The sequence below is a fragment of the Athene noctua genome, chromosome 26, assembly GCF_965140245.1.
Source record: "Athene noctua chromosome 26, bAthNoc1.hap1.1, whole genome shotgun sequence".
Taxonomy (NCBI): domain Eukaryota; kingdom Metazoa; phylum Chordata; class Aves; order Strigiformes; family Strigidae; genus Athene; species Athene noctua.
Window position 1 is genome coordinate 443486 of NC_134062.1, and position 13783 is coordinate 457268.

The 13783-nt window shown below is 63.2% G+C and overlaps 1 protein-coding gene across 3 annotated transcripts in view; it reads right to left on the minus strand.

The window, feature by feature from the left end:
- Window positions 1-10272, minus strand: part of ZBTB16 (zinc finger and BTB domain containing 16) — a 57274-nt gene extending 47002 nt beyond the window's left edge. For 2 of the 3 annotated variants that reach the window (XM_074927614.1, XM_074927612.1), the window contains exons 1-2: window positions 10156-10272; window positions 8457-9792 (exon numbers count right to left, since the gene is read on the minus strand). In XM_074927614.1, coding sequence (XP_074783715.1) covers window positions 8457-9718 — 1262 coding nt within the window. In that variant the 5' untranslated portion in view covers window positions 9719-9792; window positions 10156-10272. The remainder of the gene's footprint in view (window positions 1-8456; window positions 9793-10155) is intronic. The other variant, XM_074927613.1, reaches the window with a different exon arrangement.
- Between the last annotated feature and the right edge of the window lie 3511 nt (window positions 10273-13783).

The window sequence follows — 13783 nt, forward strand, 5'->3', positions numbered from 1 at the left end:
GCTCCCCGCCGCACCCCGACCACCCCCCGCTGCCGTGAAGACCTGCTGCGGCCCCGGTGCCATCGCCCGCGCCCCGCCGCAGCGTCGTGTGAGCGGGCGGGTGTGCCGGTGCGTGCCGGCGTGGGCCGAGGGGGCCGGCGGGGCACGGGCACTGCACGGGGCCTGCGCTTATCTCTCCCACGCAAAGGCAGTTTGTGTGTTGCGCAGCAGGCTGCGACCGCAGCCCGTGCCCCGCCACAGATAAGAGATCTGACACTGGCGCTGGCTGCGCCGCCGGCAGCCACCTCCCACTGCCAGCCCTGATCGTGCCACGGGCGAGCGGTTTGCCGGGTCCCTCTGCGCAGAGCATCCCCTCCCCAGCCCTTTTCCGGACCAACTCGAGCATCCCCAGAGCCCTGATACACCCCCGCGACTGGGATGCCCGAGCTCACAGCCGTCCCCACTCCCACGCCAGAGCAAATCCCAGCAAACCCCCAAGAAGGCAACAGACCACCCAGAGACACGCCGGAAAATACGGAACCCGTGAGCTGCCCCGAAAGGCTCGTGCTGCTACGTGCACACGCTTCCAAGAAGACTGGCTGGGTTTTGGTGGGATTTTTTTTAACGTGCAGGCTGTGCTGTGGTTAAATCGAATTTCTTAGAGTTGTAGCCTTCACGGGTTTAGTCTGTGCACACCAAACTTAGTACAACCTGTCCCTAAAGACCATAATAAAAAAACATGTAGTAAGCGCTTTGCCTTTATTTATGTCAGCGCCGGTTTCAAGGAGGATGAATCACACTTCCTCCTTAGCGCTCCTTTCTAATATGATTTACTATAAATAATGCGCAGAGAAAAGAACGAGGGAAGGTGACAAAGGGCAGAGAGTGCAGAGCCCAGCACCGTCCTCAAACTGGGGGGCAAGAGGGGGAAAGCACTTTCCACAGTCGTGGCGGAGCTGCAAACGGCATTGTGGGTCGTGATGGGTGTAGTACCCGGCGGATAAAGGCAAATCTGAAACAAGATTAAACCATAGGCAATGGCCGTGTGTTTGTTATACCGATATACACACGTGTACGAGCTGCATTGTGCCTTTGAAAAAGTCCCTGGGATTCACTCAGAAACCACCGCAGGTGCTCACCGAGGGGAGGCCCCTCGTTGGCCTTCGCAGAGGCCGAGCTCAGGGTGCGGGGACACGCGCTGCACCAGCGTGGGCTCTGCCGGCCGCGGAGCTCGATGCCGGGAGCCGCGCGGGGGTTCCGATAGGCCGCGGCGTCCCGCGGCCCCTTCCCAGGACACCCCCCTCCGGCCTCGCGGCGCCGCGCAGGCGGACGTTGGACCCCAGTGCGCCCCACCGCGCTGCCAGCGGGGACCACGAGCCCCCCCAGGCACTCGCCTCCGCCATGTGTTTGTGCTCTTTCTGACCTCGCCAACGTGCCGGCGATGGAAACGGCCTGCTGTTTGGGGCTGGGGTTTTTTTAGTTTCTCTTTGGTTTTCCGCTCGGTCGGTGTCTGCCTTCTTTATAGGTCACCAAGGTGAAAGCAGGCGTCCTCCCCCCCGCCGCACGTGGTGCTTGCAGGCAGATGGAGGTGCATTTTTTCGAGAAGGGGGGTGCCGAGGTCCCCTCTGCAGCACGTAAGGCCAGGACAGCGGCATCGCCCTTGGCGGCACCCGGCGGCGCTGCCCCGTCACGCTGCCTTCGCACGGGGGAGAGGCCGGCGCGCAGCAAGGCAGCCGCTCCTCGTACACGCCGAGCGGAGCACGGGGTTATCAGCCCGGCTGATACACGCAGATAAACAGCCCGTCTCCTGCGCTGACACCGGTAACAAAGCGGGTGTTTAACGCCGATTTATGGCGGGCGGCTCTAGCGAGGCTCCGCGCGCCTCGCAGCACTCGTGCCTACGTGGAGAAGTATTTCCTCAATTGCATATCACCAAGTTGTTTGCTAAACGGCGTGCCAATAAAACGGCAACGATACGGCGAAGGCCGACGGAAAAATAAACCAGCACAGCAGGGCGCGTATCCAACCTTAATCTACTTAAAATCAGTTAAGAACACTACAGCGAAAATGATACGGGTGGCCCTGGCCCTCGGCCAGAGCGCAGAGCCTCACGCCTACAACCCAAATTTTACGGCGATGCTCTCTTCTTCGGCTGCACAACGACCGAGCCGGGGGACGGTCTTGTCAGAAGGAGAAATCCCCCTTGGTCTGTGACAGCACGTGCTCTGGCAGCGCCCAGTGCTCCCACAAAGGTGTCTGCTGCTCCCCGCGCCAGCTGCCGCAGCTCTCCAGAACACAAACCCGCGTTCACACCCGGTACCGAGCGCTTCGGCCCAGGTAAAGGTTATCGGGAACGGCTACACACGCAGCGCTGCCGCGCGCCCCGCAGCGGGTCTGTGCCCCGGCTCGAGCGCGGGAACACGAGGAGGTGCCATGACAGCACGGAAAGCTCCTACGCCCCTGTCGAAAGGCGTCCAACCACGCGCAGTCGCCTGCCTTGTCTGCACTGGTTCCAAAGGATGGTAAACCTCGCTCTGCGGCTCACGTCACGTGAGGCCCCTCCATCTGCGTTTCCCTGCGTGCCACCCTCCTCGTTTCAGCCGGTACCGGTGACACAGCCGCTTGGCAACCGCCGGCTGGTACCGGGGCCGGGCAGCGAGTCACCTCCGCAAGCCCGGCGAGACCTGTGAGGTGCGAGGACGCAGCCGTGGCATTTTGCTGCCGGGCGCCCGGCTCCCATCGCTGGCCCCGTGTGCCCGGCAAAGCAGGGAGCGATGCCCAGGGAGGACGAAACCGAGCACCGAGCACTGAGCTGCCGAGCACCGGGCTGGGGTGGGGGGGAGAAAAAAACCTCGGAGGCAGAGTGACACAAGCCAGGACTGCCGGGCGAGGAGGAATGAATGGAATAGGCTAATTTACACAGGAAGTGAGCACTTACCAGACCCTTCATCCCAACACACAAAACCCTCTGCCATATCTGGAAGCAATTACACCCAGTTAACATGATCTGCCTGCCACTAAAATTAACTGCAAACAGAAATATTTTTCACTTTTGCAACAGGAGATGCCATGGCCCTGTGTTTGGCTGCCGGGAAATATTTAGTAATTACTCATTTAAAGCCTCTCTTGAAGCTGTCAAGGGGCGGGGGGGGGGGGGGGGGGGGGGATGATGCGGGGGGAAGTAAAAGAAAAATCTTGCTAATTGCGAGCAAAAAGGAAAATGCAGATCGTTTTACTCTGCCCAAGGAAAACAGATTTACACACTGGTGTAGCTAAAGAGCCAACGTCGGCCAGAGGCGGGGAGGGCTGCAGGGATGCTCCGTCGGGAGCTGCCCGGCACCATCTCCACGTGCCACGGGGAAAAGGAAAAGAGTCGCGAGCGTCACCCCTGGAACGGCACCGGCCCTCCGAGGGTCCCCCTGGGCGGCCGGGAAAGACGTTTTTAACCAACATCACTCTGTGAGTTATAACGAGAACCGAAAAGGCTCTGCAAAGCTCCTCCAACCGCCGCAAGCGACATCGAGCGAGCGGGCTTCGGGGAAAAAGCCCCCCCGGGCGCCCGTAACCACGCGTCGGGGTCCCAGCCCCGCGGCCGACGGGGACCCGCCGGCGTGGATCCACCCGCCCTGGGAAAGGAGCCGCGGCGGGAGGCGGGGGCCGCCCGGTACCCCCCACCCCTGGGCAGCCTCTCTGCCACCGGCGAGCCGCGCGTGTCCCCAGCGCCGCGCTGCATCCGCCTGCGCGCAGCACCCCCAGCCTCGCCGGCCGGCGGGAAGACACCAGAGTTACTGCCAGGCAAGAGGAAAAAGCAATAAAATTTTAAAGAGATTTATTAAAAAGTGACGGTTTCTGACAGGAGTCTCACAGTTTTGCTTTCAAACGCATCACCCACCCCACGGAAACGGTGCCGAATAGCCGACGGAACACCACGGAAGGCAAAGGGGGCTTTTCCCCCGCCGCGCTAGGAGCCAAGTATGGAAACGGTTAAGTGCCCCACTGAATAAATCAAAAGTTCAAGGCTGCAACATAGCACGCCGTATTCCCCCTCTGCCTATGACAAGAACCAGAGAGCCCCCGAAATCCCAAGCATCCTGAGCGGGGTCTCGGCTGGCGCTCACAGGTTACACGCTCGGGGTCAGCGCCGCGGACCTTAGCGGCAACACTCATTTCCTGAGCGGGGCACGTCCCCCTGCCCATAAAGCTAATCAGAGCTTCCTCGCCCGGCCGCCCCGCGCTGCCGGAGCCGCGCGGCAGCGGCCAGGCAGCGGCAACGCTGGTTTCCATTAGCCCCTTATGATGCCAGGTGCCGCTAATAAGGGCCATCAGCAAGAAACAAGAGCTGCCAAGTCGTCTTCGGACTCTGGAAGTAATCACGGGCAGAGTTTGGGGGGCTGCTGGCTTGTTTTTGTTTTTCCTTTGTTTTGCATTTTTCCGCCTTTTTTTAAAGTTTCGATTGCAGAGGAACATAAATTGCCAAATGCTTAAAATAAAATAAAAAACAACTACTGTATCGGGCTACCAAAATTAACACTAATAACATCTCACAAAGCACTTGGGATCCGATTTATCACGTTTATTGCTTTAATGGTAGACTGCATCTGTTTCTCACTGTGACACGTCGAGCAGTGCCAACGTGCCTAATGGCATTAGTAGTACAAGGCTCAGCTAATCCAGGCAGAGACGGATGGAGGTGAGGCTGGCCAAGAACGAGCCAAACGCTGGAATGTTTCCCTACGGGGGTACTTCGAGTTTGCCCCAGCCCTGATGTGACAGCTCCGCGCAGACAGCGGGCTACAGGTCACGGGGATCCCCTGGCCTCGGATCCCTGCGGGGAGCCGTGGTTTCCCCGAGCGGGAGCGTTTGGGATCGGCAGGAGCACCGACCCCTGGTCCCGCACGCCGGTGGTGCCCGGGTAGATCTGCTGCTTCAGAAGAAGTTTGGGACACTGCAGCTGAGGGGAAGAGCCACCTTACCCTCCTCCACCCAGAGCACACGCCTCGTAGGTGCCCGCTCAGCCAGGAAACCTCAGAACGCCAAACTCAGACCCGACGCCTCGCACGGAGCTGTCCCCGAGGTGCATCCCCCTGTGCGACCGCCAGGACGGCCCCTTCCGACTCAGCCACTGCCCGGGGCATTCGCCCGCCGCCGGCCTCCACGGGCCCAACGACGCCGTCACCGCAAAGCGCTTTCGTTTTCCAGCCCAGTCTCTCCGTCTGGCACGGACGCACGTGGCAAACGCTGGCAGCGAGCGGCATCGCTGCGGCAGGCGAGTCCCCGGGCAGCGTCGGGGCGCTGGATGCGCGGCCGTGCCCCTCGGGAGCTGTACTGAATCGCATCCCCGCCCGCAGGCTTCCCCGCCACTGTCAACATTAAAAGAAATGAAACCGCATCTTTCATGAAGTTTTAAGGTATTTAACTTCCTGGAGAAAAATTGCTCCGGGCTGAGCACGGCACTCGTGTCGCAGCTCAGGAGGTTTTTCTTCGTACAAACAAATCCAAAAAGGGCCGCTGAACTATGGCTTTTTTTGTCTGCAATTAGAAGCGACGATCGATACTAACATTAGATTAAGTTTGAACTTTGCTGAACCTAGAAGGAAATCTTTTATAAAAAAAAATTAAAGAGTCGCCGATTCAATATACACTCAATTAGTCAAAATCATAAGCTCAGTAAAGCAGCAAAAGAACGGATCGTGCAGCAGCTGGCAGGCTCAGGGACCCGAAACCCCCCGCACCGGGTCAGCGCTGAGGCCTGCGGCCCCCAGAAGGTCAGAGCCCAGCGCCCCCAGCTCGCTGTGTCGTGACACGGCACTGACGCCGCTGCCACGAGGCCGAGGGCGGCCGCGCTCCCGCCGGGGGCTGGGACAGGCCGCTGTCCCTCGGGCACCCTCTGTCACCCGGGGCGAGCCACCCTCCTGCGCCTGCCAGAGCCCGGCTCAAAGCCAGCCCAGCCCTCTTCTGCACGCGTTCCCCATGCTAATGAAGATGGGAACAACACTCAGAAGGCTCTGAGACTGTAAACATATATATTTATACTTATATAGGCATGTGTGTGTGTAAACAAACATCCCTGCCATATGTACGCGCTCGCTTGCGCGGCACAACCACGCTCGGTAGGCGCCGGCTCCCCGCGTCACCTCGGGATGGGTTTGGGCTTTGCCCGTCACCTGTGGGGCCTTGGCACGTTAAAGCCACCGCGCCCCGCGCCGGGCAGCCCAGCACCCCGCGGAACCGGGGGGTGCCCCTCCCCAGCAGCTCCCCGCAGCCGGGAGTGACTCTGCTCCGGGCACCGCTGCGCTCGCTTCGGCGTCGGAAAGCAAAACCACAGCAGCAAATGCGCAGCAGAAGGAGGTCAGCGAACGCCGGCAGCCGAGGAGCAGCGCGGCGGTGCCCCCCGCACATCCTGCCCCCACCAGCGGCCGGCTCGGGCACCCCCCCCCCCCAGACCACCTCTCCACCAGGCACCGGAGCGAGGAGGAGCCCGGTGGCGGCTGCCACCACCACCAGAGCTGCTCCAGCAGAGAGTTACAGACTCCGGTCTAGTGTCGAGGCTATTTAACAGCTCTGTGAATACAATAGGATCCCTCAAATCCTCCCCAAATGGAAATTTTCACAACGTCTTAGAAAGCAAACACTATAAAAAAGCCACGTGAGAGCCCGTCTACACACAAACCCCCTTGGATTTCAGCTTCGGGGCCGGGGGGTGGGGGGGTAAGTTCACTTGACTGTTGCCCAACGCCTCTCAACATGGACGGTCTTACAGATCGGTTTAAAAATGGCTCAGAGGATTTGGCTCGCCCTGCAAAGTTTGCCAGCACCAGGTGATCAGCCTGAGAGCCAGGAGAGGCAAATGGAGTTTGGCACCGGCTGAAGCGAGCGCCTGCGAGGCTCCGCTTGCAGGGGCCGGCGCTCAGCCCCGCGCTTCGGTCAGCCCCGCCAGCTCGCCGGAGCACGGCGTGTTCCAGCCTCCTGATAAGGATCGCGAATAATTAAGAAATAAGCTACGGCCGCAGCCGTGGCTGTCAAAATAAGCCGAGCCGGGGGAAGCACAGCGAGACGCGGGCTGCTGCGCCGGAGAGGCTGGGCCCCGCTCCCCCATCGTGCGGGGAAGGATCTGACCTTCCAGCCTGCCCTGCTCGGGGCAGGGCCCCGGCGTTGCCCTCTCCGGCGGCCGCAGAGGTTGCCGCTCTGGGGCTCGGACGGGGAAAGGGAGATGCTCGAGCCCGTGGCAGAAAGACACGTTAAAATTCTCCCTGAGCCTCCACTGCAGCTCTCCTCCGGTGACGTTCGGTCTGCATCACCGCACGGCCGGGGAAGAGCCGCACCGAGGCAGCTTGGGGTGCGCCACCCACCACGAGCCCCGGCTCTCCTGCTCGCCAGCGGGGGGAACAAAGCCGAAAGAGGCTGCGCACCCCCACCGCGCCGGGGGACCCAGCGGCGACGCTGCCGGTGCCCGCACACCCGTGCCGGGTCCCCCGCCGGAGGGGCGCAGCGGCTCGGCTGCCCTCCCCGGAGCGCCTGGTGTGCATCAGGGCTAATTAACCTGTTGATTCATTAAAAATCCGAGGCGGTGCACAGCCCGGGGAGGCTGCAAGCGGCTCTGGCACCGCACCGGTGCTGCCGTCCCCCCGGCTGGACGCTGCTGTCCTGCCCTGCAGCCGCGGGCGCTCACCAAAGCGCGCCCAGCACCCCAGGGTCTGACCGGCGATGCCGACTCAGGCGCCACAATTAACGTGACTCTTGGGGAACGAGCTCTGGGCCCCACTCCCGCGGCCGGGAGGCAGCAAAGGGGGGCGGGGGGCACCGAACTCACGTACCGGTAATGACCACCGCGCTCCCACCCCACGGCGGGTCCCCAAGATACGGGGCTCACCGTGAGCACAAAGATCCCTCCCACCCCGAGATCGCTCCCCGCAGCCGCTGGAGGTTCAACCCTGACCCCGGCCCCGCAGGGAGGGAGAGGCCCCCGGCTCTGCGGCAGCACGAGCCCTCGGCGCTGGCCCTGGCCAGAGCTACGCGCTACTTTGTGTACAGCGCGAATATCGCAGGAACCGGGAAGCCGAGCGGCGCAGAACTGCCGGGCTGGCACGGTGCTGCCCGCAGCGAGTCAACTGTCATCACCGCGGCCGGATCCCGCAGGTCTCTGCCCCCTCGACCCGCACGGACGCACCCGTCTCTCAGCTGAGGGTGGGCAAGGGCCGCCTGACCCCGCGGCATCCCTCCACATGCTGCTCACACGCGTGTCCCGACGCTCAAGGGGCTGCAAGCGCGATCTGCCGTGCGGAAGCCGGCCAGGGTGCCCGATGGGGTTTGTGCCAGCAGGAAAGCTCCGGCCCGAGCCCCACACAGGCTGTCCCCGTGCCACGAGGAACCTTCTGGCACAGGTGCCAGAGCCAGGAAAGTTGCAGCAGCTCTCCCACCGCGGTTTCGAGGTACACGGCGGGAGCTCCACGCTGACGCCACGCTCCGGCAAGACTCACCTGTGCTGCTCGAGGGTCTCGTTGTCCGGCAGCTCTGCCCCACACACGCTGCACTGCTCGCCCAGGGCTCGGCTCTCCGGCTTCATGCCGGCCGCCAGCTCGCCCAGCTTGCTGAACAGCTCCCGCTGGATGAAGCCCTGCGGCAGCAGCCCCCCGTAGGCGCTGAAGTCCATGGAGACGGCCAGGGCCGGCTGGACGTGCAGGCCGGAGGCCACGGAGGGCGGCACGCCGAGCACTGGCTCAGTCTTGTGGTTCGGCAGCAGCGAGTAGATGCCCAGGGGCTTCTCGCCCGCGGCGGCGGCCGGCTCGGGTGGCGGCGGCAGCCCCTGGCCGGGCTCCGGCGGCGGCTCGGCGCCCTCCTCGCGGGCGTAGTGCAGTTCGCGGGCGCTGGTGATGACGCTGCCGCGGGTCGGGGTGCCGGGGCCTTCCCTGCCCTTCTCGTCGGGCTTCTCCCCGCCCGAGGCGCCAGGCTCGGCCGTGCGGGGGCTGTCACGGCTGGAGGCGTCGTCCACCTGCATCGCTTCGGTTTTGACCTCGGCCGGGCCGGGCGGGCGGCGGGCGGCGGCGGGGCGCGAGTCCTCGGTGGCCGCGGGCGGCAGGGCGCCCTGCAGCAGCGACTGCCCGATGGTCATCAGGCTGTCCACCGCCGCCTTGGTGGGGCTCATGGCGGAGAGGGGGCCAAAGGAGGCAGAGGCGGAGGGGCTCTGCTCTGCCGCGGCCACCGGCAGGCTCTGCCCGGCCGTGCCGGCGTAGCCGCTCTCCTCGCCGGCGGGCTTGGAGACGAAGAGGCCCTTGATGTACCTTGACCTCCTCTCCTCCTCTTCCTCGGCAGCAGCGGTGCCTCCGTCGGCCATGGCGCCCTCGGCGTCGTTGTCCTCGGAGGCCTGGATGGTCTCCAGGATCTTCAGGCACTGCTCCTCCAGATACTCGATTTCCAGGATCTCGGCGGCGTAGAGCAGGTCGTCCAAGTCTTCGACCTTGGCCTGCAGCGTGGCGGTGTAGGCGTACTCCAGGATCTGCTGGAAGGTCTTTGGCGAGAGGAAGTCCAGGGTGTAGTGCTGGCTGTTGCGGTGGAAGAGGATCTCGAACATCTTGCTGGTGCAGGCCAGCACCGTCCGGTGCGCGTGGAACTCCTGGCTGTCCACCATGATGACCACGTCGCAGAGCGTCCCCGCCAGGCGCATCTGGTTGGCTTTGTGCAGCAGCCCGGTGGGGTGGCAGGGGTTCTGCAGCTGGATCGCGCCCATCTTACTCACATCCATGGCGCTCCCGCCGCTCGCTCATCAGGGTGCCGAGCCGTCGCTCAAATCTGGGACCAGCTTTGTGTGCCGGCTATCTGCGAAAACAAAAGGCGGAGGGGGGAGAGGAGCGGAGAGGGGAGCGAGGGGAGGGAGCGGGGGGAGAGGGAAAAAGAAGGGAAAAAAAAGAGGAGGGCCGGGGGAGGAGAGGAGAGGAGAGCGAGGTCAGCCCGCAGCCCGGCAGCGACTCGCCGAAAAGTTTCAGCGCCGGGATCGGCTGCCGGGGCCGGGGAGCCGCGTCCCCCCCCCCCCCCCCCCCGCGCCGGTACCGCCCGGGAAGGGGCCGCGTCCCCGCCGCTCCCCCCGGCTCCGGCGCGTCCCGTCGGGCAGCGGAGCCCGCTCAGGTGCGGGGCGGGGGGGGGCCGGGGGGGGGCCGGGGGGGTCCCCCCGCCCGCACTCACGGCGGCCGGCGGCTGCTCCGGCAGTTCGCACTGCCCGCTCTCATCGCCGCCGCCGCCGCTCGCCGCGCCGCGCAGCAAATCACGGCGGCGCCGGCCCACGGGCCGCCCCGCGCCCACGTCAGGCCGCCCCCACCCCCCCGCACCCCCACCCCCCTCCGCCCGGCTCCATCTTGAGCGCGGGCGCCCCCCCCCGGCCCCGCCCCGCCCCGCGCATCCCCGGCCCCGCCGCGGCACCTTGCGCGGAGCGGCGCGGACGGCAGGGAGGAGCCGAGGCACCGCACCCCCCGGCCCCCCGGCCCCCCGGCCCCCCGAGACAAAAGCGACCCCGCGGGGGGACACCCCCCCCCGAGTCCGGGCTTGAGAAGCGCGGCCCCGGCTTAAGGGCGGGAGACGGAAAAGATCCCCCGGCAGCCAAGTTTGGGCTTCGGCGATGGGTTCGGGGCCGGAGGCGCCGGGGGCACGACGTGACGCCGCGGTGGGACCCCCCCGCCCCACCCCCGGCACCGCAGGGAGGGTCCCCGCGACGTGGGGGTCTGCCGGGCCACGGCGGCCTCGCCGAAGGCGACCGCGACACCGGAGACGGGCAGCGGCGGAGTGTGGGCCGGGGGACACCCGCACCGGGGGACACACGCACCGGGGGACACCCAGACCGGGGGACACCCGCACCGGGGGACACCCGCACCAGGGGACACCCGCGCGCTCCCGCCACCCCGGCACACCCGCCTCGTCTTCGGGGGCCGCGGCGACACCGGCCGCTCCCCCCCCAGGCCCCAGCCGGCGCGGGGCCCCGCGTCAGCTAAAACAACAGCTCCGGACGGTATTAGTACAAAGATACCCTTGGGGTAAAGCAGCGCAAATGTAATCTAAGGAGAACGTTATGGGGAAGTGTGTTTATAATTATAATGGGATTTAATGTACTTTGGGACCAGATGATAGCAGTCGTTTAACGAGAACAGCCTCATAACGGAGGCCTCGCAATGAAAGGCGGCGCGGCTCGGGTGATTAGACGCGTACGACGACGCAGCGCTCGCGGTGCTACGCCTAAGGGTAAGGTGGCAGCCACCCCCGTTTTTTCGGGGGTTACGACTCCGCCGTTTGCGCTGGCAGAGCGCGCGCCTGCACCACGGTTCTTTTCATTGCCTAAAACCGCCCGAGTTCCTCCTCCTCCCCGACTTTTAAATCCCGACGAGTAAAAGGGGGGGAAATAGCGAGACGGTGTGGTTTCAGGTGTTTGTTTACCCTCGTCTAACTTTTAAAAGGCTCGATTTCAGGACTGAAATTTTGCAGACGGTTAGGGGTATGTTTTTAGTGTAGCTCGCATGAAATTAAGCTGCGTGAGTCCCATTAGCAATAATGGAAATCCCACGGCTAAATTCCCAGGCAGCATCCTGAAAATTAACCCCCCAGTCCTTCCTGTCAACTGGTGCGTTGCACTTTTTGTTGCTCCTCTAATACATACAGTAAAAGCTACTGAGTTGTTTAAGAGACTGACTTCCCGCAGCTGCCTCTCCCGAAAGGGACCGGCCAGCCTCCGACCCCGAGCAGGAGTCCCTGCGCGCCCCAGGCAGCGGCGTGCCTGAGGCCCTCCCTGGTTTCGCGCCGGGCCGCCACGTTGGGGCTCCGGGCAGAGCACGCTGGTGTCTTTGAGACCCCCAGAGGGTTTGGACACGAGGGTGGTTTGGTGTGTAGAGGCAAAGCAAGATGGAGGAGCTGGTGGGAGACTGCGGCCAGAGCATCTCTCCACCGCGGTCAGCCCCAACCGAAGGGATCCCCTCGCGCTCAGGGATTTCTTCCCTCGCCCGCCCCTGTGTCAGAGCCAAAGCAGGCTCTGCGCACCCCAGGCACGGCGCGGGTCTTCCTCCCGACCCCGCCGGCCCACGTGTCCTCCTGAGCTCCCCCGGCCCTCCCCGCGCCCGCACGGCCGGGAGCTCCCTTGCTGGCAGGAAGGCACAGCGATCACAAAAAGCATAAAATGGAAAAAAGCCGGAAACTCTTGTCTGTGACCTCAAGCATCAACTCCCTTTCCCCAGCAACATGCCCCACAGGCTGCACCGGGCACACACTAAACACCACAAACTCCTCCTGGGCCAAGGCGCCCGCGAGCTCGCTTACACCAGGTGCCTCCATCCGCAGAGGAAGGGACCAATCCAGACACATTCGTGAACCAAAGAGCCAGAAGCAAAAGCCGCCACTTGCCTCGGTGGCCTGGAGAAGAGAGGACAAAGCATCTCCCAGGTCAAGGCATGGGACCTGCGGGCACGCCGTGAGCTGGGCAGCCTGGGGGCAGAGCGGGAGTGGCCACCCCGCAGATGCCGAAACGAAGCTTGGGAAGCCGCTGCCGTGGCCTTCGGGGTCATTTCCCCGCACCCCGGCGCGGGAGTTAATCGCCCGTCGCTCCCCCCAGTACCTTCCATTTCCCTCCCATCTCTCCCCATCAGTTTCCAATTTATTTACTTTTCTGATCTTAATCCCCACCTTGTAGTGTAACGTGTTTATTAGAAAGGAACCAGCACGTTAAATGAAGCCAAGCTGGGCTCTCGTGTTAAATAGCAGTCACGCCCAAGTGCCTCTCCATGTGCCATTACTCCAAGTGATTGAGGCAATTTCTTCCTCCGCCACGAGTTTCAGTTGTAAATCTCTCAACCAGATACGGGGGCAATGATGTGCTGCCTGGTGTGATTATTATTAACCTCCAGCATTAAACTTGCGAGATGCCCGTGGTTTCTCAGGAAGGTCTTCCCATGGAAGGACCGGCCGGAGCACCGGCATCCTTTCCGGGAGACTCAGGGATCCCCTCGGATCCGCTTCCAGCCCTCCTGGGACCCCCTTGGATCCGCTTCCAGCCCTCAGCCCTTAATTTCTTTTGGACAGGGAAACGCCAACACTTGCTTTCCCTGCGGAAGGAGCGTGGTGAGGGGCAGCAGGCCCGTGGGAAGCTCCACAGAGCGTGGACAGGGCGAAGTAACGGCCTGTGTGTACTCAAGGGTGACAGCAAGGGTGGCCTCAGGCTGCTCCTGCAGGACTCGGCTGGGCCCACAGAGAGGAAGAGGAGAAGGGAAGGGGGAAGTCTCCAAAATTACCACAGGAATGGAAATCCCTTGTTCAGGGTGCTTAGCCCACAAAACAGTGTCGCAGGAGACAGCTTTAGCAAGAAGGTTCACCAGCATCGTCCATCCTGCGCAAACAGGAGGTGGGGAGGACTCACCCCAGCCGGCTCCTCTCCACCCCCCCGAAACCCGCACGCAGGCAGCCGCTCCTCTCCCTCCCCTGGGTCGCTGCCCTCTCCTCCAGCAGCGTCACACGGGCTCATCGTCCCCCACGTTCCACCCCAGCGAGGGACTCGCGGAACGGCTCCCCCTTCTCCGCCTTGCTGGGCCCCAAACTGGGCTGCCCCCAGACCTCTCCCTGCTGCGAGGGGACAGGAGCTTGCCTACATCACAACTCGTACCTCATCTTAGCAAGAGTTTTGGTTTGCTTTTGCTGTATTTGCAGGGTTTTCCAGTCTTGCTGGTGCAGAGTTGAATTATGAAACACTGGACCAAGGATTCTGTGCAAAGTAAAATCCCTTAATTTAAATCCAAAGTCTGTAACTTTTAAAACTGATTTTTGATATTACTCCAGGCTTTGA